General features: G+C 47.5%; 1 protein-coding gene across 1 annotated transcript in view; it reads left to right on the forward strand.

Moving 5' to 3' along the window:
• The first annotated feature begins 2539 nt into the window (after positions 1–2539).
• RRP9 (ribosomal RNA processing 9, U3 small nucleolar RNA binding protein) overlaps positions 2540–25806 on the forward strand; it is a 679329-nt gene continuing 656062 nt past the window's right edge. The window contains exon 1 of the mRNA XM_069644031.1: positions 2540–2561. Within this exon, the coding sequence (XP_069500132.1) occupies positions 2556–2561 (6 nt within the window). The 5' untranslated portion in view covers positions 2540–2555. The remainder of the gene's footprint in view (positions 2562–25806) is intronic.

Here is a 25806-nt window from a genome sequence, read left to right on the forward strand (position 1 = left end):
ACTACTGTAAATCAGTTAAATAAGCAATGTTTCAGAACGATGCAGTAAAGATGCTTGGGATCCTAATAGCAGCTGATGTAAATGCATTCTGGTATTTGGTGAATGGACAGGACTCAAACTATTCCACCTGCCAGTCTAATTCAATTTCAGAAAAAGACTGGATCGAGTTCCTGGGTGAAAGATTTGGGAAGGCCTCAGTAGATCCTCCATTGGTCTTGGATTTAACTAGAGACGATAGGTGGAATCCCCAAGTAGATCTCGAAACCATCTTAAAATTGATCTCAAGATGTAAGCGATCGAGGGCCCCTGGGCCAAACGGCCTTACAAATAATACTTTCAAGGACAACCCAAACCTATGGGCCCAGCTCTTGTGCCTGGAGTTCAGTGATATACTGTCTTCGGGAGTGTGCCCTATATCTTGGAACACAGCTCATGTTGTCCGGCTCTTCAAGTGTGGTAGCAGGACTGATCCAGCGAATTATCGGCCAATCTCTCTAATTGATGCGAAATGTAAGATCTTTTCATCTTTCCTGCTATCTCACTTGGAGGAGTGGGCACACAGGTGTCACCCGCTGGATAAATTCCAGATGGGTTTCAGAAGGGGTCATTCAACATTAATGGGCTTGCCCTGAAATGCATTAAAGAGGCGGCGTGGCTGACATCAGGGGTTTGCACGTATATGGCCTCGATCGACCTGACGGCTGCTTTTGATTGAGTTGATCGAGGCAAATTATGGTAAAAACTAGCCAGTTGGGGCCTGCCCTTGGGGCTATTGAGGCTAATCAGCGGGGTTTATGAAAACTGTGGGGTCCGGGTTCGCTTGAATCAAGAAGGTGATCTGTCGAGGAGAATTAGATCATTTCAGGGGGTTAGACAGGGTTGCACATTGGCTCCCTGGTTATTCAACCAATACTTTTCCGATGTAGCCATTTCACTAATTAAAGAAGGACTCTTAGCCCCTAAGATTGGCAAGGATAAAATAATTTGGCTCGCATATGCCGATGACCTATTGATTTTTGATAACGCGAAGGGGGGGCTGCAACGGTCTTTTAATAGGTTTGAAGCATATGCCAAAAGCAATGGGTTAACAATTAATCCTTTAAAAACTCAGATTCTATCCTTCAGGAAAGGGAGGGCAAAAACTTCTGGCTACATTTGCAAGTTGGGCGAGATCCCCCTGAAATTGGCAAGACAGTGCGATACTTGGGGTTCAATTTTTCAGCATATCCAGGTTCTAAGGTTTTATTTGAGTCAACTTCACATAAGGTGAAATTGCTCGAAGCACAGATAGTCAGGATTGACCGAAAGTTCGGTAGGTTTTCCCTGAAACCTGCTATGAACTTTTATGAAAGTAAAATAGTGCCTAAATTAATGTATGGCCTGGAATTTCTACCCGAGAAGGTGAGTGTGATTTTGAACCGTATGGAGGGTCGCATTTGGAGAAGATTGCTGGGGGTGCCGAATGCCATCCCTATCTCCGCAATCAGGTTCGAATTGGGTATTGTTTCAATGTGGGCACGAGTTCAGTGGGCCTGTGTATCTTTGTACTCCAAAATTAAAACTGGAGTGCCAAATACACTGTACCATTTGATGTGGGAAAATCTAGATTTCTCGTACACACTGATCTCTCTACGGGATAGGTCGGAGGCGATCCTTGAGGAGATTTGAATGTCTATAGAAAGCCTGATCTATAACCCTATGTCTGTAAAGCGTGCCCTATTCGATCTGAACTGGTGTCAAACGGTTGACAAATTTCACTCCTACCCCTCCCTATTTCATTTGAATCATGAACATAGAGCCAGACGCTCGCCCACCAGGGTCATCTTACAATTTCCAGATAGACAGTACAGAGGCATCATATTGAGGGCTAGATGGAATATCTTGCCTACCAGTGACATTCTGGTTAGAAGAATGTTGATTCCGACAGATCAAGGCAGATGTAGGTTCTGCTTGTCAAATGAGGAGTCTTTAAAGCATCTGGTTATGGATTGCGTCCCATTACACCCGCTTAGGGTCAAATATCTGGAGCCTCTCAATGTCAATTCCATCACATATGATGAAGAACGGGCATGGAAACGATGTCTGAGTATTCAAACCATCCACGAGGGCTTAGCCTTATCTGGATTTATTAAAAGCCTAAATCTGTAACATTGAGCAAACAATTGTTCTCCTTTTGTTCTATATTATATACTCTGAAAGTTACATGGTTCTGGCTGGATGGCTCCAGTTATAAGATTTGAATACATTTTTTTGACTAAGTGTAAAGTTTGATTATATGGATTATTGTATTGATCATTTTCTTTTTCTTTTCTGTACTCTCTTTTCATTGTTGACGGTATTAATGGAACAGATGATTTGGAATTTGTATATTATTATGTGAATTTTTAAGTATTTTATTTGTCTTGACCTGGAGAAGGCCCACAAGACAGAGCTCCCAGCGGTCCTCTTCTCCCACGACGCCGAGAAGGCCTTCGACTGCCTGGAATGGTCATTCTTGTTCAAAGTGATGGAGAAGATGGGGTTGGCGTACACCCAACCCAGAAGGATTTTTAGAAATGGAGGTACAGATGCAAAGCGAGGGAGGGGGCAGGGAGAGGGCAAATGAGACTGTTTGCATGTCTCTGAGTGTGCACGTGGTGAGGGTGAAAGCTATGGGCGGGGAGCAGAGGCGTATGAGCCAGCACCTTCTAGTAGAGCTGCCATATTTGAAATGGGGCAATGCTGGTACTCCTCAGTTAGCTGTCTATACTCTTGATGGGGTAGTACTGCTGTAACAGGGCTTCTATAATTGTTGAATCTTCTCAGCGATAATACTATGCTTTTGTTGAGGCAATTCTAGTTCATCTTAGTGGGGCTGCTATACTTTTGATGGGACAACATCAGCACCTCTCAGTTGAGCTGCTACAGTCTTATTGACAAGGCCCCAGCACTTCTCAACAGATGTATTTCTTTTTATTTTAATTGGTTATTTATAATGCGTGTACTACCCAGAGGTTTCTAAGCGCGGACTGAGGGAGTGAACCTGTGTTGCGTGGACCGAGGGAGCGAACCTGTGTTGTGCGAACGAGGGAGTGAACCGGTGTTGCGCGGACCAAGGGATCGAACCTTTGTTGCTCTGTGTCATCTTGCTTCCAAGGCGAGCACGTTGCCCCTGAGCTATCCTTCCGATACTCTAAAGATCTGAAGTACATTTAATGATACAGAACCAGAACTATTGAGCAAGTCTGTCATCATCAGAATAACTCAACACTGTCGTGGTTATACAAGAGCTCATATATTTAAAGGGATGGAATTACTCAGAATGTAGCAGCACTATTCAATAACCCAAAGTTCTTAAGCATAGTCAATGTGAAAATACTACACTTCTCACCGTTGGGACAGTACTGCCACTTCTCACAGAGGCTTCTACACCTTTCATGGGGCAGCACTGATCCAGCCTACTGCTCACATGCTCAGAATTGTCATTTCTCAGCAGGACTGCAACACTATACCATTGTGTTCTGTATGTTGAGTGCTTCTTCACCACCAATGTGGATTGATGGCTCTCTCCCAGTGTCTAAATAGTAGACCTGTCTACATTCAGTTGGCAACAGGCATGTCCGGAGCTGCCTGCTGTCCATAAGCTGCCGCTCAGGATGTTGGGAGCCGTGATGGGGCAAGGGATAGAAGGCTTGAGCCTGTCGGATAGCAGAATCAGCAGGGTCTTAAAACCTGCTCACTCCTTCTGGAGGGGCCATGGGGCGAAATGAGCCTGATCCCACATACAGGGGGTTGTTACCCCTTTATCTCTCCTGAATGAAAGAATGAGCACTCTCAGACACAAGTTATCACCCCTGCACACACATTGAATGAATATGGTATGGATCTATAGATCGAGAAAACTGGAGTGACAATTCAGAGTATTTTAACAGAAATATAATTGTCTTCCCAGATGGGAGACTGACTCCATTAATATACATGGGGTCACTGTGATGACCAAGAGTGAAACTGTACATTCAGTTGTGAAATTACCAGCAACGGTTGATACTATGCTCCAAGGCGTGAGGTGCCCAATCAATATATCACACTGTTTATAGGTGTGAGACCCATCCTGAATGCTTGCCCAAAGAGCCTTGGCCAGAGTTTCTCACTGAAGAAGTGAGCATGTGATCTGGGGTCTGCAGCCCACACACACACACAGGTGATTCCCATGCTCCCACTTGCGAGATCTGGCCACGGTTTCATTGGACAGCCCGGCAGGGGCTGGATGACAGTTCTGAAAGCGGATAGTGAGTGGGGCCAATAAACTCATTGCGCTGTCGGTCTCCCCACTGAGGGAGGGCATCTGGGCCTTTCGGCTTTTACAGTTGAAATGGGCCCCAAAGCAGCAGCCCCATGTTGGCCGTATGACGTCACAGAAACCTACTGATAATCTGCAGCTTTTAACCACCTTGCTGCATTATTTTGACTTTATTATTGATTTAAGCACTCCACAGGTGCATTGCCCTATTTTTCCAATCTGTAATGTAAGGGGTGCCCCACAAACATCAAAAAGAAACGGGCCCCCACCAGCCCTGACATATATTCCGCCAGCCCTTCTCCTACGTCCATCCCAATTCTCTGAGCCCAGCTAGGAAGCTGAATAGCTATTGCACCTTCCCTTTGGCCATTGTCGCACCTTTCACCCCATTTCAGAGGCTGTTTACTTTCATAATGCTGTGCTAGTCTTGGGAGAGGTGGGCCATCTAAAAGCTGAGAACAGAGGTTAAGACCTTGGCTTTATCAAAGTGAGTCTGTTGATATTGCGTGAATAGGCTTTTGTGCTCTGCATGTTTGAGGCTGATGCCGCTCCTTAATGATTGCTACTTGCTGGTGACACATCGAAAGAGGCCATCTGCCTCAAAGTGAGAGGGCATCAGCCAAGGGCTGGCACCGCCCCTGCAGCCAGGTCGAGCCAACAAAGCCCAACATTTCAGGAGGGGGCTAGAGCCCGATCTGCTCAAATGTGTTGCTCCACTGCATGGATTCCTTTTGTTTGGGTTATTAGGTGTGCCACCAATAAGCCAAAACTATTGCTTTAGCGAACAAATAGTGGTGAAAATAGACTTTTTTTACTGTGGCATCCGTCCTACCGCAGTGAAAGGACAACGACAGTAGGATTAGGAGGGTGTAAGGCAGGTATTGTAATCACCCCATGAACTAAAAGCGCTATATAAATTAATAAATACAAATAAAAATAATGCCTGTAAGACTAAGATCCTTCTCATTGGGACCCCTGCGCCGGCTTTCCCCCTCATTCTTGCCGCCCTCCTTGGCCCCTCTTCCTTTGCCTTCCTGTGAGGAAAAGAGGAAAAAAAACCTTGGTGTCATGTTCGACTCCACTCCACATTCCCTTCCCACCCCCTGGCACTTCTCCCTCTCGATACCCCCTGCACTGTAGCGCCGTCGCACTTGCACGATCTGAATGGCATAAGGCCCAGTAAGATCATTTGTATTGTCCTCCCTTGGTCTTCCCTTTTCTTGCCATGCCTAGAAACACTTGTGTACAGGCGTGTTATAAATGACGTATGCCATATAATAACATCCTCAGAGGATTTATCATCAGCAAAGTTCAAAATCTGCACCCCTTTTAAACCTAAAAAATGCACTTCAATATTTCCAGTACAGTGCAACATTGACAAGGGATTTCACAAGGACTCCTGCTCAGACCTTCTAGTGGTCTTGGGGGGGAAGTGCCTCACTTTCAAACCTAGCGACCACAGTTCAAAGCCCTGCCCAACATAGTTTAAAGCATGAACACACCACAGCATTTTACAATAAACATATAGTGCACATAGATTTCCCAGGATTGTGGAGCTGGATCTGAGATCCTGCGAGTAATTTTTTGCCAAATTCCAGTCCCGATGACAGCATTGAGAACAGATAGGGAGAAATGGCAAATGAGGAGGGACACAAAGCTTGTAGATGTTGTTTAGTTATGGCCCATCCAATTACTTTTCATGGCAATGCTAATCCCTATGGCAATTCACACCCAGTTCCTGCCCCTCCCACCCAAAACACTTCCTTATTGGAACTCTTTGAGCTAGCTTTAATCAAGCCTTGCCATCAAACTTTGCCCTCACAGTGTCTGTGAGTGTTTTCTGAAAGGAGTCTTCTGAGAGTTAATGACTTAGTTGGAGTTCTAAGCACAGTACCAGTGTAATGCAAACGTCTTGACCAGGTCTGCCTTCGGTCACTCTATTTAAAAGCACCCTGCGTGTCTTTTACTGAAGTCCTGTTGAAAACAAACACTGACAAAGCCAACGGTTTTGGCTTGTGTATAAGTATTGGGCATTTGCCAGGCACTGCTGTTAGATGCTCAGGTACTCAAACCATGTTGCACTGCTAACATCAATGGTTAGTAAATACCAATAAAGCCGTGCCTTTCCCATGCCTACACAAAAGCCCATACTGTTAGCATTGCCAATGCTTGTTTTTCTTTACTCTTGATGCACAGGGCTATACATCAAGGTTAAAGCAAACATACTATTTGGCTAAACTGGCTCACCTTGAATTTAGGCCAGTCTAGGCAGTAATAACGCTTATGGTGCACAGTCACTCTGGACATACTTTCTGTGGCATGGCATTTTTACAGGCTGGGAGTCCGTACATGGTAATAATGGCATATATTGGTGCAGCCTGCATGGTTATACATGGAAACAACAAGCATGGATATATTTCTGTACTAATATAGGTTGTGTGCAAAGGCGGCATGAAATGCATTGGAAAACGTTCCTGCGCACGGTTGATGACTTGCAACTATTGGGTTTTTCTATGTGCTACCATACAAAACCAATTATAAACTGTATGGATTTCTACCCAATTTTGCAAAGAAAGTGCTGTAAAATGCATAATTTTAACCCAATGTTTCAAACATTTTCTTGGGAGTGAGAAACCCCCTCAAGCAACCCTTGTTTGGTTTCGGCTCCCTCCCTGTGCTCTGTTGATCCTGCACAATTGCCTTAAACATTTAAGCCTCTTCAGTTCAGAAATTCACTAGCCTCCACTGTACATCTTCTTATCTGACTGCCACTGTGTATGATGTGTGTTTTAATGTACACACAGGGACAGGGTGCTCCTTAATGCTGGCATCACGCACCACATGCCGTCATGCCATCCTATATATATATTTATGCATATGATACAAAAGCTAGTCTGACATAAACCTTTCTTCAGTAGAGAAATCTAACTTTGCTGTAGTTGATGATTTGCAGTTGTAGAAATGAACCATATTTGGGTTCCTCCACACAAACTCAAGGGGAGATTTCTCGGGTCTCCTATTTGCTGGGGTGCCGCAGCTGGCCCAGTGCAAAATATCATAAGAGGGCCTCACCAAATGTTTTGCCCCGGGCCTCACCACATCTTGTGACAGCCCTGTTGGGAGTCGGACATAATACATAGTATACCCGTTGGAGGAGTCCAGCATAAAACCGCAGCTTTTCCTGGCGACATGTTGCTTGCACTGACGCAGCCTTGGAAGTCGGTGGGGGCGTGTAGGAGGGTGCTAACAAAGTTTGGGGGGGGTCTCGGGCCTGAAAATCAATGAGTCCAAATCGGTACTGCTTAATCTCACAGTAGAGGGGAGGGAGGTGGAGTGTCTGAAGGTTACCTCACCTTTTATTTGGAGCCGGGAGGGGTAGGGGGAGTCGATACCTGGGAATTTGCATAACATCTAGACTCCATGGGTGGTACCTGGCCAATTACCCATCCATGCTTGCCTCTATAAAAGCTGACCTCGGCAACTGGAGAAACTTGAGATAGATAGAATTGCGGCAGTCAAGATGGTCACCCTTCCTCGGCTGTTATACCTCTTTACCATTGGCTGTGTTCAAAACCTTTTCCCGGGACCTGGAGAAGATCACGGGGCAGTTCATCTGGGAAGGGAAGCACCCAAGACTTAACCGTGGCCTCTAAACATCCCCCAGAGGTGAGGGGGCATGGCTATACCCAATTTTCATCAGTATTAGGAGGTGCCCCAAATTCAGATTATTAGGGAATGGCTCTCAGGAAGCAAGGAGAAACTGTGAGTGGAAATGGATCAGGCGGTAGCAAGGAGGGATCTGCGAGAGGTCTTGTGGCTTCCACGCCCGTATAGGCTGCTGCACCTATAGGCTGCTGCGACATAACAAAACTCATAGCCGTAACATGGGACACTTTAGTTAAAAAATAGGGGATCACAACGTTCCCATCCCCGTTCACTCCGTTATACAACAACCCAGATTTTTCCCTGGGGACTGAGCAGGGGACATTCTCACACTGGCAAATAGGGGGATGCCATGTGATTCGGGATATGTTCCAGGGCCACAATACACTACCCTTCCACCAGTGTAAGCAAGGTTTCAGGGTGGGGAAAATAAAAGGCTACGCTACTTCCAGATGAGGCATTGGCTTTCTAACCCTGTCGTAAAGAAGGCTGCAACGCACCCCCTAACCCACCTTGGAAAATACCTAACGACACACGACGGGGAAAGGAGCCTTATTTCAGGTCTTTACAAAGTTTAAGTGACAGCCACCCCCGGGCAATGTGGCCATAGATGGGGCAGTGGGAGAGGATGATTGGGAGGGACTGGGAGCTGGATAGAAGCGAGTGGGAATGATTGTGGGCGCTGGTGCCCAAGACGGTTAAGGCTTCTCAGCTACAATGATGCTGGTATAAGCTGATCTTTAAATGGAATTATACACCAGTCAGACTTCACAGAATGTACCCAGAGATCCCGAGGGCATGTTGCAGGGGTTATGGGGGAAGGGTCTAGGGGGGAGGGGTATTGGTTCCTAGTCACACATATGGTGCGGGAGGCTCAGGAGGGTATCTTTGGTGAAGCCGCAGGTTTACCCCGGAGGAAATTATCCTAGGGCTAGAGGGTGGGCCACAGGGAGAGGAGTACAGAAGACAGAGAAAGGCCAGAACAATGCTCACTTTGGTGGCCATGCTCGTGAAATTGTGCAGCGGTGGACGGGGGCTGATATCCCTACAATGCAAGACTGGCTAAGGAAAATTTGGGAGTTTGTGGCCATGGTGTGGGCAACGTATGCGAAGAACGATAACCTAGCGCACTTCCCCACAGACTGGGGGCAGGCCCTGGCATTCCTCAGGGAAGACTTTAGAGTTCAGTGATTGTTGAGCCCGATGGTCTCATGTAAATGAAGGATGCAACACTGGTGAAAACATACGTCTTACTTTATTATCTTTCTTGTGCATACTAAAAGGTTCCTCCCTCACGCTCCTCCCCCCTCCCATGTCATGCCCCGTATGACTCCTGCCTCTGTCTTAAAGAGGCAGTGCCCTGTAACAACACCCTGGACAAATGTCCTAACGTCCGCCTAGCATTCTTCCACTAGGCGAAGCAGCCTTCTGATGGTTCGCTGAGGCCTGTCACTTGCATCGCCTCCCTGGATCGACCTATCTGCCCCAGGCAGCTTGGACCGGTGATGACAGGTTTCATCTGGGGAAGTCCACAGGTTGTCTCGGGATTCACAAGGTTCCGGATCAGGGTCAGGAGGCGGAGGCCTCTCATCCTCTCTCTTGACGACATGCTTGAAGATGGAGCTGTTTCTTGTCACTTCTTTTACAGCATTTGCCGCAGTGACCATGGTCCCTTTGACCGATATGACCTGCAGCAGCTGGGGTGCAAATCTGGCGTCAGTCTTTTTTGACATCGCTTGTTGCGCCCACACTTCGTCCCCTATTCAGAACTCTCTAGGCTTCGCTCCTCTTCTCTCATCTGTGACTATATGCGCTTTCTCCCTCTGCTCTGCATCTCTTCTTATGACTGCCTGGTCCCCTTCTGGCTGAGTCGCAGGGTGTCTCACAATCTGTGTGCGAACATCGTACTTCATCATGAGTTCTGCTGGGGTCTTGTTGGTCGACTCATGAGGCGTATTGCGGTAGTCACAGAGCAGGCGACAGAGCGCCTGGCGCGGGTTAGAACCTTCAATCCGGTCCCTCTGCAGTGTCTTCTTGATTGAGGCCATAAAATGCTCGGCCATACCATTGGCTTGTGGCCATTGGGGGCGTGATCTTCTGATGAGTGAAGGCCAGGTGTCTCGCGAAGGTTGCAAACTCGTGTCCACTGAATGGGGGCACGTTGTCTGACTTGATGATGAGCGGGATTCCCCGTACACTCACTGAGTGGGCTGGATTCACTGCTGTAACAGGGGCCCCGATAGCACATGTCGTGGGAGGGGGCCCCACTTGAAAGAAAATGAAAAAAAAATATTTTTTTCAAAATCTTTTTTTTTTTAATTTCTTTTTTAAATCACTTTGCCTTCATAAAGAAATTATTTCTGTAACAGAAATAATGTCTTTATGAAGTCAGAGTGACTTCAAAAAGAAACAATCAGCCTCATTATAAGTTTGGCTGTAGCCTTGCCGGTAAAACCGCCAGGCTGCCGCCAAACTTGCGCTTTTTTCCAGCATACGCGAATGGGCAATTACCGGGTCATTACGGCCCCGCCGGACCTGTTAATTGCCCATTTGCGGGCAGCGGAAAAAAATGCTCCCAATTCCCATTTGATCCCCATAGGTTTCAATGAGAATGAGGAGATCGGATGCACCAACACCATTCATAATGGTGCTGGTGCACCCGGCATGCTCTGCTCACGGGTGCCGGTACGCCCGCCGGGTCAGACCTGTCGGGCGGGAAGGCACCCTCGAGCAGAACTCATAGTTTGCCGGTCTGGTGACAACAGTACCGGCAAGCTTAAGGGTACCGTTGTTACCGGACCGGCAAACTTATACCGAGGCCCAATTTCTTTTTGAAGTAATAGGGCTCCCCTCAACCCCATGACGTGTGTGTGTGAGTGTATGGTGAAAGGGTGCACACAAATGTATGAGTGACTGGGTGTGCGTGTGCGCGTGTACGGTGAAAGGGTGCACACTTAAATGTATGGGTGGCTGCCTGGGTGTGCCTGCATGGTGAAAGAGTGCACACTTAAATGTAAGGATGGCTGGTGTGCATGCGTGTATATGGTGAATGGTGTTTGTGCTTGTGCGGCGGGGCGCAACAAAACCTACATTTCAGGGGGCTGATGCTTCAAATGTTGGGGGAGGCGCTAACTTCACGGGTGCTGGAGGAGGCAAACTTTTTTGTGTGGGGGCATCTAACTTCTTTACGCATTTTAATGAGACTATTCTAGTGCAGCTTCAATGTTACAAGCAGTTAACTCTCTCCTTTAAGTGTGAAAGCACCCACTTATGAACTGTTGTGAGAATGAACGGTCTCCTGTTCCCTTTCTACACTTGCAATCTCTTCCCTGCCATGAAAGTGCTAAACACACATCACAATTTCAATTGCTTAAAAGATTTGGCATTTGAATGCAGGTACTAACAGTGAAATGCTTTACGTTAGTAACTGCTTGGCCCTTGTTAACCCAGGTGCCGTTTAACATCGGTGTCCTGTTCTGTCCGGCAACTGCTCTGAAAGTCAGCCAGGTTGAGTCAACATAGCCCAAAATTACTGAGGGCGAGTGCTGCAGCCCAGACAACTGAATATTGTTAAGACCCTACTTGTGTTTAATGCCCTAATTACTTATTGGTAATCGTCATTACTCCTAGCCCTATTCTTCCTTGTCCTTGTAATTGTGTATGAGGCAGTACTTGCCTCATACACAAGCACTGGGATTTGGTAGAGGTACATGGAGGTAATGCCTGATTTAGCTACCTGTATCTTCATTACTCCTAATCCCACTCTTTCTCATCCCAGTACTTACCTATGTGGCCAGGAGCCTCAAACGTAAGCTCTAGGACAAGGAGGAGGGACGTGAAGGTAATTCTGGGCCAAGGAGCTGATTTTGGAGGTTGGGGTAGGGCATGGGAGGGAGAGGGCATGTGTGGGAGGTGGGATTGTGCGATAAATCATAATGGTTGTCCATGTCCAGGCTAAGCAGGTATGATATGTGGTATTAGTGGCAAGAGGGGCATTTTGGTGCAGCCAGTCTAGTTATTCCTCAATTTGGTATGACTTTTTTAACTGAGCATTTCTGATAAAGCAGTCCTGCTAAGTGTAATTACCTGGCTAGATTGGCATTTGGGTGCTGCCAGTCTAGCCATTTCTTACTGCAGCATTGTATATTTTCTTGAGCATCTGTGATAAAATGATATGATAGAAGTCTATTATAGCACGCCTGTACACAAGGCGCGACAAGCAATGGAGTGAAGATAGAGGGAGTGACAAGACAAATGATCTTACTAGGCCTTGTGTCATTCAAATCGTGCAAGTGCGAGAATGAGAAATGCAAGGGGAAAGGGAGGGGGAGTGCAAGGAAGAAGGGCAGGGAAAACAGGGCTGTAATGCTCTGAGTAAGTGCAGCCAGGACAGTGCAACTCTGGGTAGTGCAAGGAGAACAAGGGACTGTAGGGTTACAGTTACAGTCCTTAAGTGCGGGGTAGGCCATCGGCAGTGCAAGGGTGACTGATCAAGAAAGAGCCTGGACTCAGTGAGACTCTGAGGGTAGCCAAGCAACCAGTTGGTACAGCAGACAGGTAGGTCAGGTAGGTTAGCAGGGGAGGGAGAGAGCAAAAGCAGAGGAGAAGAGGAAGGTTTTGAGCTGCTTCCGGACATCATGTGGTCCGCTAAAGTTAGAGAGGGGCAGGGTGGCCATTCCAGAGGGAGGCATCGGCAGAGGAGAGAGATCTACCACCCCCACTCTCTGCCTGAAGAAGTATCTAGCCCTTAGAGAGTTGCAGGGCGCCGGTGGAAGGGCTAGAGAAAAAAGGTATTTTGGAAGACAGCGTTGGTTGTAGTGTGGGCCCGACCCCAGAAAGCCTTTTGGACAATGCAAAGGGCCTTGAACTTTATTCTTGCAACCACCGAGAGCCAGTGGAGAGATTTCAGGGCTGTAGAGATATGATCCCTGGCCAAGGACAAGTCTCGCTGTCCTGTTCTGGATAAGTTGCAGAGGGCGGAGAGTAGAGGAAGGTAGCTTGAGAAAGAGGCTGTTGCAGTAGTCCAGCCTAGAGAGAAACAGGGCTCTGGAGACAGTGAGCTTCTGGGGGAAAGTGAGAAAGGGAAGAGTCCCTTTGAGGAGGAGCTGCTGGTAGGTAGTGGGACCTCTTGTAGACGTCCGAGATGCGAGGAGAAAAAGAGAGAGTAGAGTCGAAGATGACACAAAAGGTTTTTTGCCTCACAGGAAGGCGAAGGAAGAGGGCCCAAGGTGGGTGGCCAGAGAGAGAGAGAGGGAAAGCAGGGGCAGGGGTCCCAATGAGAAGGATTTCCATCGTAATGGCACTAACGTCGATATCGTTGGAGGTCTATCAATCCTGAATCACGGATAGACAGTCAGGAATGAGCAAGAGATGAGAGGAGCCTGAAGGAAAGCTGAGTGCCATTCGCATAACACCGAAAGTTAGAGGAGAAGGTAGAGATCAGGTGGGCCAAAGGGGCCAAGTAGAGGTTGAAAAACCAGGGTGAGAGGATAGAGTCCTGGGGAATGCCACAGGAAGAGAGAGAGAGGTGATGGAAAAAAAGGGACCAAGTTGGAGCTGGGAGGGGCAGTCCAAGAGGAAAGAGGTCAGCCACTCCAGACCCTGATCCGTGATGCTCACGTAGTCGATTGATCAGGATGGCGTGGTTGACTGTGTCGAAAGTCGAGGAAAGATCACGGAGGATTAGGACAGAAGGAATGCTGGAATCAAGGTTAGAGAGCAGATCATCACAGGTATTCAGGAGAGATGTTTCCGTGCCTCTGGCAGCTCTGAAGCTAGACTTATGGTCATGGAGACAACCAACAGATTCAACGTGGAGAGTAAGCTGGGAGATGGCCAGCTTTTTTCCAAGAGCTTTCCCAGGAAAGGTGTGATGGAGATTGGGCGATAGTTTGCCAGACAGGTAGGATCGGCAGACTGCTTCTTGAGGAGTGGGTGCTCATGGGAGTGCTTAAGGGCAGAGGGGAACGTTACAGTGGTGAAAGCGTGATTACAGAAATTGGCCAAGGTGCAGCAAGAGTGTCAATATGGCCCTTGATGGTTCTGGAGGAGATGGGGAGCACCTGTTTGGACGACACTTTCATGGATTGGACTTGTCTAGAAACCGTGTCAGGTGTTGTTAGAGAGAAAGAGGAGAAAGGAGGAGGAGAGGTAGAGATGGCCAAAGGGGGGCCGAGAGAGGAAGAGGTAGAGGAAGAGGAGATAGTGGACAGGATGTCCTGAGCTTTAGCTGAGAAGTGAGAGGCCAGAGCCGTACAGAGGGCCTGGGAGGGAACCGGAGAGGTGGACACCGCAACTGGATTGACCAGTTCCATGAAGATTTTAAAGAGTTTGGCTGTGTTGTTCGAGGCAGCAGAGACCTGGGCTTCAATGTGTGCTCTCTTCTTGATGAGTGTTACTGCTTCGACTGGCATTTTTGTGCATCCATTCTAGGTCTGTATAAATGTGGCCTGGCATGCTTTACTGTAATTTCATAACGCGTCTACACTGGTATACATTGTGCAGCCAGTGGGACATGTTTTCAATGTGGCATGGCATTATTAATAGCAAAGCATTAATGTTCCTGTGCACCGTTGGTGACTTGCATATATTGGATTCGTGTTACCCTACAAAACTATTGCAAACACTCTGGCTTTTTGGCCAATTATTCTCAGAAAGTGTGCTGTATATTGCATTAAAACACATTTATATCTTTCTCCTAGTACAGTTTGCGGCATACCCTTCAGCAGCACGTTCATGCGTATGGTGCAAGCGTGATAATCTAGGCCGGCCCAGAGTGTGGCACGACTGTGATTTGTTGCCGAGATGGGGGGGCCCCCTCAGCACGGTTCGCAGGGGGCCCCCCACATTTTGTGTTACGCCACTGGCTGGATTGGAGCTCGGGTTTATGCTCTGGCCATGCATTGTCACGCTATGCAGTTTTTCACCCACCAGTCGACCATTGAGTCCAGGAAGGGGAACCACACATGGCACCAGAGCTACCTCCTCATGTTATCAGCACCTCAGTGCCCCTCATGCGCCGTCTTGACAACCTCAGGTATGAGAGTCACAGGAATGACAAGTCGGCACCCCCTTAGCAGTATCACCTTGTGCTTCACAGCCAGTTCCGTGTGCACCTTGGCAAGCCTTTCCATTTCATCCCTGCATGCCCCCAAGTGGTTTAGCACGGCGCGGCGGAAGTCTTTCCACCTGTTGTTCTCCGTCAGGCTGATCGCCAAAGCCATGGAGGGGTCTGCCACAGAGGGTAACACAACTGCTTCTAGTGATACAGCTGGTGGGAGCGCATTGTAGGCAACATAGTTGATATACTCTGCATCCCTGGGCCTAGAGAATGGCTTACCTGCTGGTTGTCTCAATAAGTAGTCAGCCGGGTTGTTTTCGCCCCCGAGTCAGTGAATGATCTCAAAGTCCTGCTCTTGGAGCCTGAGGCCCCACCGCCCTATCCTGGGGGGCATTTTGGACCTGGGATTTCCAAAGAGGGAAAGCAGAGCTTGATGGTCCGTAATAAGTGTGGACCTTTTTCCTATCACAAAGTTGTGGAAGTGCTTGAATGCACACATGGCTACCAGGCTCTCCTTCTCCGCTTGTGAGTATGCAGACTCTGGTGGGGCAAGTGCCCTGCTGGCGTAGGTATCGATGTGCCTAGGGTGAGTATGTGTCCCATTGGTCTGGCCAGTATGGCCCCTAGTTCTACGGGACTTGCATCCACCATGATCTTGGTGTGCCACTCTGGGTCAAAATAGGCCAGTCCCCGGGCTTCTGCCAGTGCATGATTGATGGTGTTGAATGCTTCCTGACACTCAGCTGACCAAGCGAACGTCGAGTCTTTCTGGAGCAGACAGCGCAGGGGCTCGGTGATGGAAGCATAGTGCGGGATATACCGGGCGCAGTACCCTGCTATCCCTAGAAACGATCGCACGTCCGCAACCTGGGCAGGTTCCTTCAGGTTGAAGATGGTAGAAACCTTGTCAGGATCTGGCGTCATACCGTCCCCAGAGAAGATAAGGCCGAATAATTTTTGTTTGGTTTGACTAAATCGACATTTGTCAATGTTAAGGGTCAGGTCTGCTGCTTGGACAGCTGCGCAGGTTGCGAGCAGAGCGGCGTTGTGTTCCTCTTGGGACTTGCCAAAAACGGGGACGTCGTCGCTGTAAATTAGGGTCTCACGTATCGGTCTAATGATCTGCCTGATGGCCTCCTGAAAGATTTCAGCCGCCAATGAGATCCCAAAGCTAAGGCGTTTGTAGCGAAACAGGCCATCATGGGTTGTGAAGGTGGTGATGCCCCTTGAGTCAGAATAGAGCTCTATCTGATGATAACCTTAATTTAGGTCTAGTTTGGAGTCAAGGATTGACTTGTTCAGCTGCATGCGCATATCTTCTATGCGTGGTCCTGGGTGCCGTTCTCTCTGGATGGCAGTGTTGGCCATTCACATGTCCACGCAGAGCTGTAGACGGCCTCCTTCGTTGGGTACGATCACTAGCGGTATGACCCATGGGGTCGGCCCGGTGGCTGGTTCGATAAGTCCGTCATTCAACAACTGCATGAGTTTGTGCGAGACTGCGGCTTGCAGGTAGAACGCCACTCTCCTCGGATGCTGGGGGACGGGACAAACTGACGTGTCTATGTGCAGCTTCACAGGGGACCTTTCATCTTTCCCAGACCTTTGCAAAGGAGCGGGAAATCCACCATGATCGCGTCCTTCGTAATGGGGTTGATGAATAGGTGTTCATGGCCCACTGTGCAGATAAGTTCTTTCAGGTCGTTCGGGGGAGCCGTCGATTGTATCATGTCTCCTTCATGGACATGTATGTCAATGAGTCCCAAACAGGATGCCGTGTGGAAACTCAGAAGGCATCTCCCTTTTGTTGGGCTTCGGATCACATGAATGATTGTGGTGGTAGATAGCCCTTTGTGCATTAGCTGGCATCCAAAATGTCCTATGGAGTGGAGGGGAAGGTCTGCTCCCCACTGGAAGATTTTGGACACTGCATGGGTCAATGCCGGCCTGTCAGACTGCTGGAGAAATTATTTTCCTCCATAATGTTAACAGTGGCTCCTGTATCGACCAGGAACCAGAGCTGTTTGTGACAGATGTTGACAGGTATCCTTGGGTCCTCTCTCGCTTCTCTGTTGTCTTGGATGAGGTTGACGTATTCGTCTTGCCCATATTGGTCATAGTATTCGCCTTCATATACAGGTCTGTGTGCCACTGCCGCATATGGATTAGAGCGTGGCTGAGGTGGTCCTTCATATTCATCCCTGAGATGCGAGCTTTGTTCATATGCCTCAGGATCTTGGGTATCATCGACCACCCTCACGTAACCTCTGGGCCCTTGTTGGTAGGGGTGCATTTGGTATGCTGGGTTTTGCGGAGTCCGACTGGACATCCTGTTCTGTAGCAGAGGTGGTGGTTGCGGTGTGGGGAAGGGCCTACCCTCTCTGCAGACCGCCTGGAAATGGCCTTCTCTGCTGCAATTGCCACATCTCTGGGAGAGAGTGGGGCACATCCCTGAGTGGGGGACCGCCATCCTGCAACGGTAGCACTGCCTCTGCATTCTGGGCGCTGTCTGGTACTCTCCTGCAGTGCTTCTATCTCTGGGTCTGTTACTCGTTGGCTGGACTGCTGCAATCAGTTCGCTCTTATCTGGTTTGGTGGTGGCGCCCCCTGACATCAGTGTTGCTTGTGCGTCCACCCTTTCGAAGATCCTGGCCATTTCACTGACCTTATTGTTGGAGAGAGGGTTCTTGAGCAGATGTTCTTTCAGTGTCTGGGACAGGCACCCCTGATCACCCTCAGCCGGATGGCTTCCTCTAGGGAGAAAGCATGGAACTGTCAGTGTGTCCCTTTGATCCTCAAGCGAGTGATGAACTCATCAACAGTCTCTTCTCCCCTTTGGGTACATTGATTAAACATGTACCTCTCGTAGTCATGGTTGGGCTCGATGACAAGTCTCTTGTTGAGGGCGAGTAGAAGTGCTGCAAAGTCTGGTTGCTCCTCCGGGGGAATGGTCTTGATGAACGTCTTAACCTCTCTGCCAGCAAGGTTGAGGAACATGTTGCGTATGTTTGGTGAGTTCTCTTCACCTGCCACCTTAATGAAATTGTTAAAGTCATCTACCCACTCCACCCACCGCAGGCCTTTGTCAGCCTGCAGGGTCATGGGGAATGGGGGCAGCATACGCCATGCGGTGATGGTGGATTCTATGGGTGGATCAGGCATGGCAGGAGTTTGAGACACAGGGGCTTCCTGTGCGCTCATGGCAGAGACTGAGTGAGGCTGGGCGCCTGTGCGCTGTTGCCTGTGGTCCTTTCAGGGGGTAGTTGGTGCCAGTAGTGTTGTGGGTGGCTGCAGAGAATGTTGAACTCGTCGATAGCAGGTGCGCGTATCATGTGGAAGGAGAAAACGCTGTGCAGCGCTGTGCATCCGGCGCTCCTGTGCGACTATCTGCGTGGATTGGGCTGGCAGCGTTTTCTGCGTGGCCTTGAGGTGCTGGTGTCTCTTGTGAGAGGGGAGCTGCGCCATAGTAGTAAGTGCACTGTCACCCACCTGCTGGGCCATGTGTACTGCTGTGCTCCAGCACGTGGGGAGAGGCCAGCCGCTGGCAGATTGCCGTACGGTGAAGAAACTGGAGTCTCTGGCTCCACTTTCACAGTGTGGAGTCTGTAGGCCACGTGAACGGAGGAGGCCCGGGATTAGGCGTTGTGGCATCGGTGGGATCACCATCCACATGTGGAGGACCGTTGTGGAAGCAGACAGGAACTGGATGTTGGAGCGGAGCATCGCATGGTGGGATAACCTGCATGCTGGAAGAAGGAGGACTCCGGTGTGCGAAAGGATCCCATCCTCGTCGCCAGTTGTTAAGCACAAAAGGCTAATATAAATGAAGGATGCGACACCGGTGGAAACATACGTCTTACCTTATTCACTTTCTCGTGCATACTAAAACATTCCTCCCTCACGCTCTTTCCCCGTCCCACGTCATGCCCTGCATGACTCCTGCATCTGTCTTAAAGACGCAGTTCCCTGTAACAACGGTCCACACAAAGCCTGAAACTATATACTTGTTCTAAAATGTTTATTGCATTGTTACACTGTTCCTTTTAGATCACGTGCGAGTACCTGAGGGGCGAGGGAGGGTTAGAGAGGGTGCGGGTGAAATAAAGGATGATGGAACAGTAAAAGCTAAGTTCTCGGTTGCGTGACCTGTAATGGGTGGACCGTTTGGTCTTAAACTGCACCTAGAACAGAGAACATCTCCATACCAAAAAGGAAGTTTACTTTCCTGAAGGCGGTAAAACAATTAATGATGAACATCAGAATTGGGGAAGGGAACCTTGAATCATAAAGAGTTACGAAAGTACATTTGAAAGGCAAAGCTACAAGCTATTTCCTTTGGTGTTGACAGTAAGCGTGGGGAAGGGAACCCTAAGCATAGGTGCCCTGAAACTGTTTTACCCTGGAACTGTGTTGAACTTGGGGAAGGGCACTGCGACCGTCACAAAGGTATAAAACTGTGTTCCTTGTAATATTCATTCAAAGGAAGATAAACTGAACCATATGGTGAATTTATTGACTTTTGGAAAGGAAGCTGAAGAGTAAGCCAGAGCTGGAACCATCTCAGAACTTTATGTTTGGAACACTATTTGAGTTATGGTTGATATTCCTACACATTGTTTTGTAGTAGTTGTGAGTGCAAGTGTAGGATTTGGACACAGAATTTCCTTAGTTTCTTTAGGTATGGAAATCCCACCTTAGTATAGGGCAAGTTAGGCCTTAAACCATCCTGACCTCTTCTTTAATAAAAAACTACTGTTCAACTTTGAATCCGTTGACTGTGTCTCCTTTCGTGGTGCCAACCTCAGAACACACAACATTTAATAAAGTACATTTATTAACCCTTGTGTCGGTGTCTTCATTTCTACGGGCCCTTAGGGGCCCCGGGCTACACCAGTCTTCTCACATTCACACTTTGTACTGTCTATTCTACCCATGTATTTCACACACATGCATACTCACACTTCAGAGCCACTAACACTCCTAAGCCAATGCCTCATCTGCTCCAAAACCTTAATCCACAATCCACCTCTCCTTCCTTTCTTCTGCAGGCCGCTTGGTCGATGTCCTCCTCCTCCGCTGAACTCACCCGATTCACCATCACTTTCCGTTTCTTGTCCCCTACTTATAAATCCCTCCCTTGCTAAGCGTTAGTCATTTGTCCATCCAATCCTATTGCTTTCTTCCCCTCCCGGGCATGTCTGTGAGAGAAAAGGCTTTAAAACGGATCTTAGCGGGGCTGGAAGATGGAGTGCAAAGTTAATTTTCAGGGACCCTGCAGTTAGGTCTGGGGACGTTTGCCCTTCCACGTCCATGGAGATCTAGTAGATCGGGACTACCAGCGAGATCAGGCCACTGCAAGGCTGAGCTGTACTTCTTCTCTGTGTCTCTACACGGTGGAAGACGCCGTCTCTCTGTCTCTCACGGCTCAACTGCAGTGATCTGGTCAGCAGCAGGGGTGGGCTGGCCTATAGGGAGCTCTGGAGATTTCCCGTTAGGCCTCTGAACTTTGGGACTCTTTTGTGCGATATTTCCAAATGTTCCAATAGAAAAAGGGTTGTACTGGCTGAAAATGTGTAATATGGGGTGTGAAGAACAGAGGGTGTTTCACAACCTAGTTCCTGTGGATACCGTACTCAATGGCTAGGGAAAGGCCATTGCGTTTGGATCCCGACACAGGGGGTGGATAAACGAGGGAGGATCACCTAGGTGGGAGGTCCCTGTGGGGGATAGGGGTGAAATCACCCAATTGTGAGACATAGTATCCCCCTTTTTCCACAACCCATCTTACTCCTATCCCTGCTTATTTTATGGGAAACTACAACTCCCATAATTCCTCCCCACTTTGTCTTGACAAAAGTACTGTGCAGAGGAAGATGAGGAATGAGGTCAGAAGGATTTCCTCCCCCGACTTGCATGGGCCTTGTCTCTGTTATCAGGCCAGGCAGAGTCAGGCACGTAGCTCTAACAATATACACCTGCCTCTTATTAACGCTCTCTGTGAAGATAAAATGTGGCGTGCACAGGCACACTTTGAGCGAGGCTGGGTACGAGAAGGAACAGCTGTTTCGAGGCCGATGCGAACCAGGCTGTGAAAGTTGGACTATTATCGCCGATTTATTCCCAATTTTTCAGAAAAATACAGCCAGTTTCACTGACAAGTTAAAGAATGCAGAGCCCCAGAAAATATTTTGGACTGACGGAGATAATATTGGTTATCACAACCTAAAACAGACACTAGGGGCCTGATCATGAGTTGGGCGGTATCCCCCGTTGGATATCGCCCAAATATATTAGCGTTAACGCCCACCGGTACGGCTGTATTACCGCCAGACCACGGTTTGGGCACTGTTAATCCCCATTCCCCAGTAACTGCACCAGTGGTAATTGTGCCGAAAATTGCTATTTTTTCGGTGAATTTACCCCCAGTTTAAAGCTTAAAGCTGGGGGTAAATAAGCCAGAGTTGCGATAGGGCCAGACCTTAAATACAGTGGTAAAACCGTTACCACTGCATTTAAGGGTTACCGCCCAACTTGTGCTGAGGCCCTATGTCAGAACACAATAAACAACAATGTTCCTGTAGTTCTGTTCTTTCATAGCAATTTAATCCCAATGACACTCAAATCGAACAAACATAGTTGCATTCAGATGTAAGTTTCTTCTCAACATTTTTTGATTTACTCTTATTCAACACATATCAAATTCAATATGATATGATTCCTATACACCACTTTACTCATTTCATACGATGGATATTCCCAAACAATAATGCAAAACAAGTTATTGTAACTCTAAAAAAGACAATGTATGATAAATAACATCACAAACATAATGTCCATGTATTCTCTTCACATCCATAAACTCCATACAACTTCTTACCACTTATACACTCTCACCCAACATGTTTCATTCCTTACATACTCATTAAAACTGTTTTTGGAAATTCCTCAGGGGAACACTACTTGAATATCCAACAATTCATCTTTAGCAAAAACAAGTTTTCAATCCCTGCTGTATTTTCACATTGTGTCAACAGAACACATTTCCTGAAAAAGCTGAATGCCGGTGAATCCTATTAATTTTTCACCTCACCAATTTTTGGAACGTCTGTGGGAGTATCCCTATGTGCGTGTTGTTTGTGCCCAAAGGAATGGGACCAAGATAACTTCACTACACTAGGCATGTGTCACGACGAAAAACAAATGTTCAGGTCTGTGCCAAAGGTCGCTGATGAAAAATTTCCAATCTAGCGCAAAATCCCTCCCTGCTCCAGAGTACTAGGCCAGTGGCCAATGACCCCGACATGGCGTTATGTTATGTTATGCAATCGAAACCGTGAGAATGCCGTCTAGGCGGAAAAAGGAACACTCCACGAGTTACCGTGCTCCAATCCCTCGCAGGTTGTGCCTGCACAGTGCTACTTGATTCTACAGTCCTCATACTATGGTGGCTCGGATATGTCAGAACCCCATCCTTAAAGTGGCAGACTTCTCCAAGGAGTTTATTTTTCAGACTGATATCTCCCTGACTGGTCTATATATATGGTCTATATACGATAGCCTAGAGCATCCGATATTATTTGCTAGCAGGAAGCTGAAAGGGAGAAAAATGACTCCATTTTGGAACTAGAAGCCTTAGCTACTAAGAGGGCTATTCTTCATCTCAAACACTATCTGCTAGGAAAAAAGTTTACCCTTGTTACAGACCATTCTCCCCTTGTTTGGATATGTCAAAGGAAGGAATCAAACCCGCGTGTAATGCAATGGTATCTGGATTTACAGCCTTACTGTTTCTCAGTAGAACATTGCAAAGGTAAAGACCAAGTAAACGTAGGCTTCCTTTTGCGATTTCCCTGTGAAACAGACCAGTCATCATCGCATTGGGGAAGGATATGTGAAAAACTATGGAGTATTTCGCTACCTAAACCCCAGGGATCCATTGCTCAGGTGGCAAGGGGCGGGCCATGGCTTTTGGATCCCGACCCTGGAGGTGGACAAGCGAGGGAGGATCGCCTGGGTAACGGGTCCTTGGGCAGTGGGTGTGGAACACCCACTAGCGAGACATGGTATCCCCCTTTTCCTGTCACCTTCCCTACTCCTATCCCAATCTACCTCTGACTCCGTTCAATGGCTCTGTCCTGTTAATGAGGCCAGGCAAGGTCAGGCCTCCCTTTCCAATCATCCCTACCTGAAACCTGTTAACTTCCCTGGGATAAAAGGAGGAGCACACAGGTACACTCTGAGTGAGGCTGGGAGCGAGAAGGGACCGGATTTCAGGAGCTGCTGTTAATGCGATATTGGAGGGCAGAAAGCCAGGCAAAAGAACCGCACTTGCAACAAGCAACTGATAACCCGAGCTCGAAGTCGTCCTTCTGGGGAACCTTGATGAGAAGCCTGCTTCCCGCCTGGTGAATGAGTGAATTGGGAAGGTTAAATAAAGCTGTGAGTAAAGGAACCTTGAACTCGGACACACAAACTATATTAAAACGCAGCCGGTGAGTTAACAAAAAAGAAGAACAAAGTCCTGGTTATTATTGCTTGAAAGTAACTGTATCAAGACAAGGTTCTGCGAGGAAAGAAATATCAACGCTTTAAAGAGACAGTGTCATACAATGTCCTGTGGAACTCCACAGGAATGGGGACTTACTAAATCCCCCGCCTGACTTCCCGCTCTACCGGGACTTGCAATGTCCCGGTGGCCCCGGGAAGTCAGGCGGTGGATTTGGTGTTTCGAGGTCGGCGGCAGCCCGAACTCGTAATGAGGTCAATAACGATTTGAACATAGTCACAGACTTATTGGACATGGTCACTCACTGAAGTAAGCAGGCCTGCAGCAGCTCCTCCCACTCCTGAAACTAGTCAGAAATGTCGGCTCCTCAACTGTGACATCATGAGATGTTGCGGCAAAGGACAATCCACTTCCCCTTCTTCCCCAGGATGGCCTTCCAGCTGAGGTACTCGACAAGGAAACTGAATAAGAACTGTTGGAGCTTCTCTTATTCTCATATTTCACACATTCCATATTCCACACCCTGTCATCCTCAGTCTTGAGTGTGAACCTGAACACCTCCTTAACTCTGATGGGAGTTGATCGCTTACACTTTCCAACTTGAAGAGCCAAGGGCAATTTGATCCTTACCATGTCACCAAAACACAGTACCACTCTCTCTTTCGCACTCCACTTCGATCATACAACTCCTTGTTCCACACTTGACTTTTCTCAATGTTTTCTCTCACACGTCCCAACCTTATCTCTGATAAGGTAGAACGACCCATCCACGGGGAAAACAGTTTTGTGTTTGCCCTCCTACCCCTGCTGAGCTCACAGGGCAAAACACCAGTGGTCCTGTGTAGGGTTGTCAGGAATCGAACTCGCATACAGGGTCTGTTGAAGGTTCCATCTCCTGCAGTGGATTTGGAGACAGGGTATAAAACGTCTCCTCAAAGATCTATATTGCCATCATCCTATTCACTGCAACAGAGAGCTCAGTTTCTAGCCTGTTACCTATTGCCATGGCGACGCGTCAAGCTATTCCCAACACGTTGCAATGCCGTAAGAAAATCACGTGATACCAGTACACCTGACATTAGGTGAATAAAGCCTGCCCCAGTGAAATATCTTCTCACACAACTTTTGTAGTTTTAATAAGTTTATTTAAGTATATTTAATAAACCACCGGTCACATCATAAACAGCTTCATGACTGATGCTTTCCTGTGCATCATTCCTACAACCAATACATTCTAACATTCTAGTATTCTGGCTTCGTAGTACATTCTACATTCCATACCTATAGCCCATCTGTACGTGTGAATAACAATGTAAAACATAATACCGTTAAATTACTAATGACTTGCACAATGAAATACTACACACCTCCCTTCTTTACAGGGACTCAAAACAATAAATTTAACATATGTACAGAACAAATATACACTTGATGTTGAGGTTTTCAAATGACTTACCAACTTGCAAATAACTTGGATATACAATGCAATACCTGACAGAGATGTACAGAATATCAGAAAACATGAGATACAATTTCAACTTACATATTCTTTCAGATACAATGATCTTGTACGTGTACGTGTATTGTGATCATTCTTACAAACTTGTATATCTCTGTTTTGTTCCACTTCCTTTCTAACCTTAACCTGTCTTTTCCCATCATTCTCTTGTTTTGAGCATTTACATACTCTGTTGAGATTCCACACTATCCCATCTGATACCTTTATGGTACCATGGAATTTTTTAATAGTTTGAATGGGATCAGACCATTTGATCAAACCTCTGGCATTGACCCTTGGGAGTTTTATTCTCACCCAATCACCAACTTTAATTTGGGACCCCCTAACTGCATTTCTCACATCATACCGCTCTTTATTATATTCCTGCCTCTCCGACACTTTTCTGCTCACTTCTTCACAATCAACATTCCTGAAACACACTCTGCCCAACCCTGCTGGACACAACCTGGTATTCGGTTTCCTGCCCCTTACAATCTCAAATGGTGGAATGTGGTGTAAATCTATGGGCAACAATGGTATCTTCTACCGCCTTTTTCCAATCAGTATTGTCACTTAATGTACACCTAATGCTGTTCTTAATAACTTTGTTGAATCCTTCTACAATTCCATTAGTCTGAGGATAATAGATAGAGCTTGTCCTATGTTCAACTCCATTCCCCTTAAGAAACAAACTCATCTCTTGTGACACAAATTGTACACCGTTGTCCTTCATAATCGTGGTTGGATAGCCCTCACGCTTGAAAATTTTATTCAAAAACGCAATCACATCTTTCGAGCAA

The sequence above is a fragment of the Ambystoma mexicanum genome, chromosome 2p (genome assembly GCF_040938575.1).
Source record: "Ambystoma mexicanum isolate Mex_15411 chromosome 2p, UKY_AmexF1_1, whole genome shotgun sequence".
NCBI lineage: Eukaryota > Metazoa > Chordata > Amphibia > Caudata > Ambystomatidae > Ambystoma > Ambystoma mexicanum.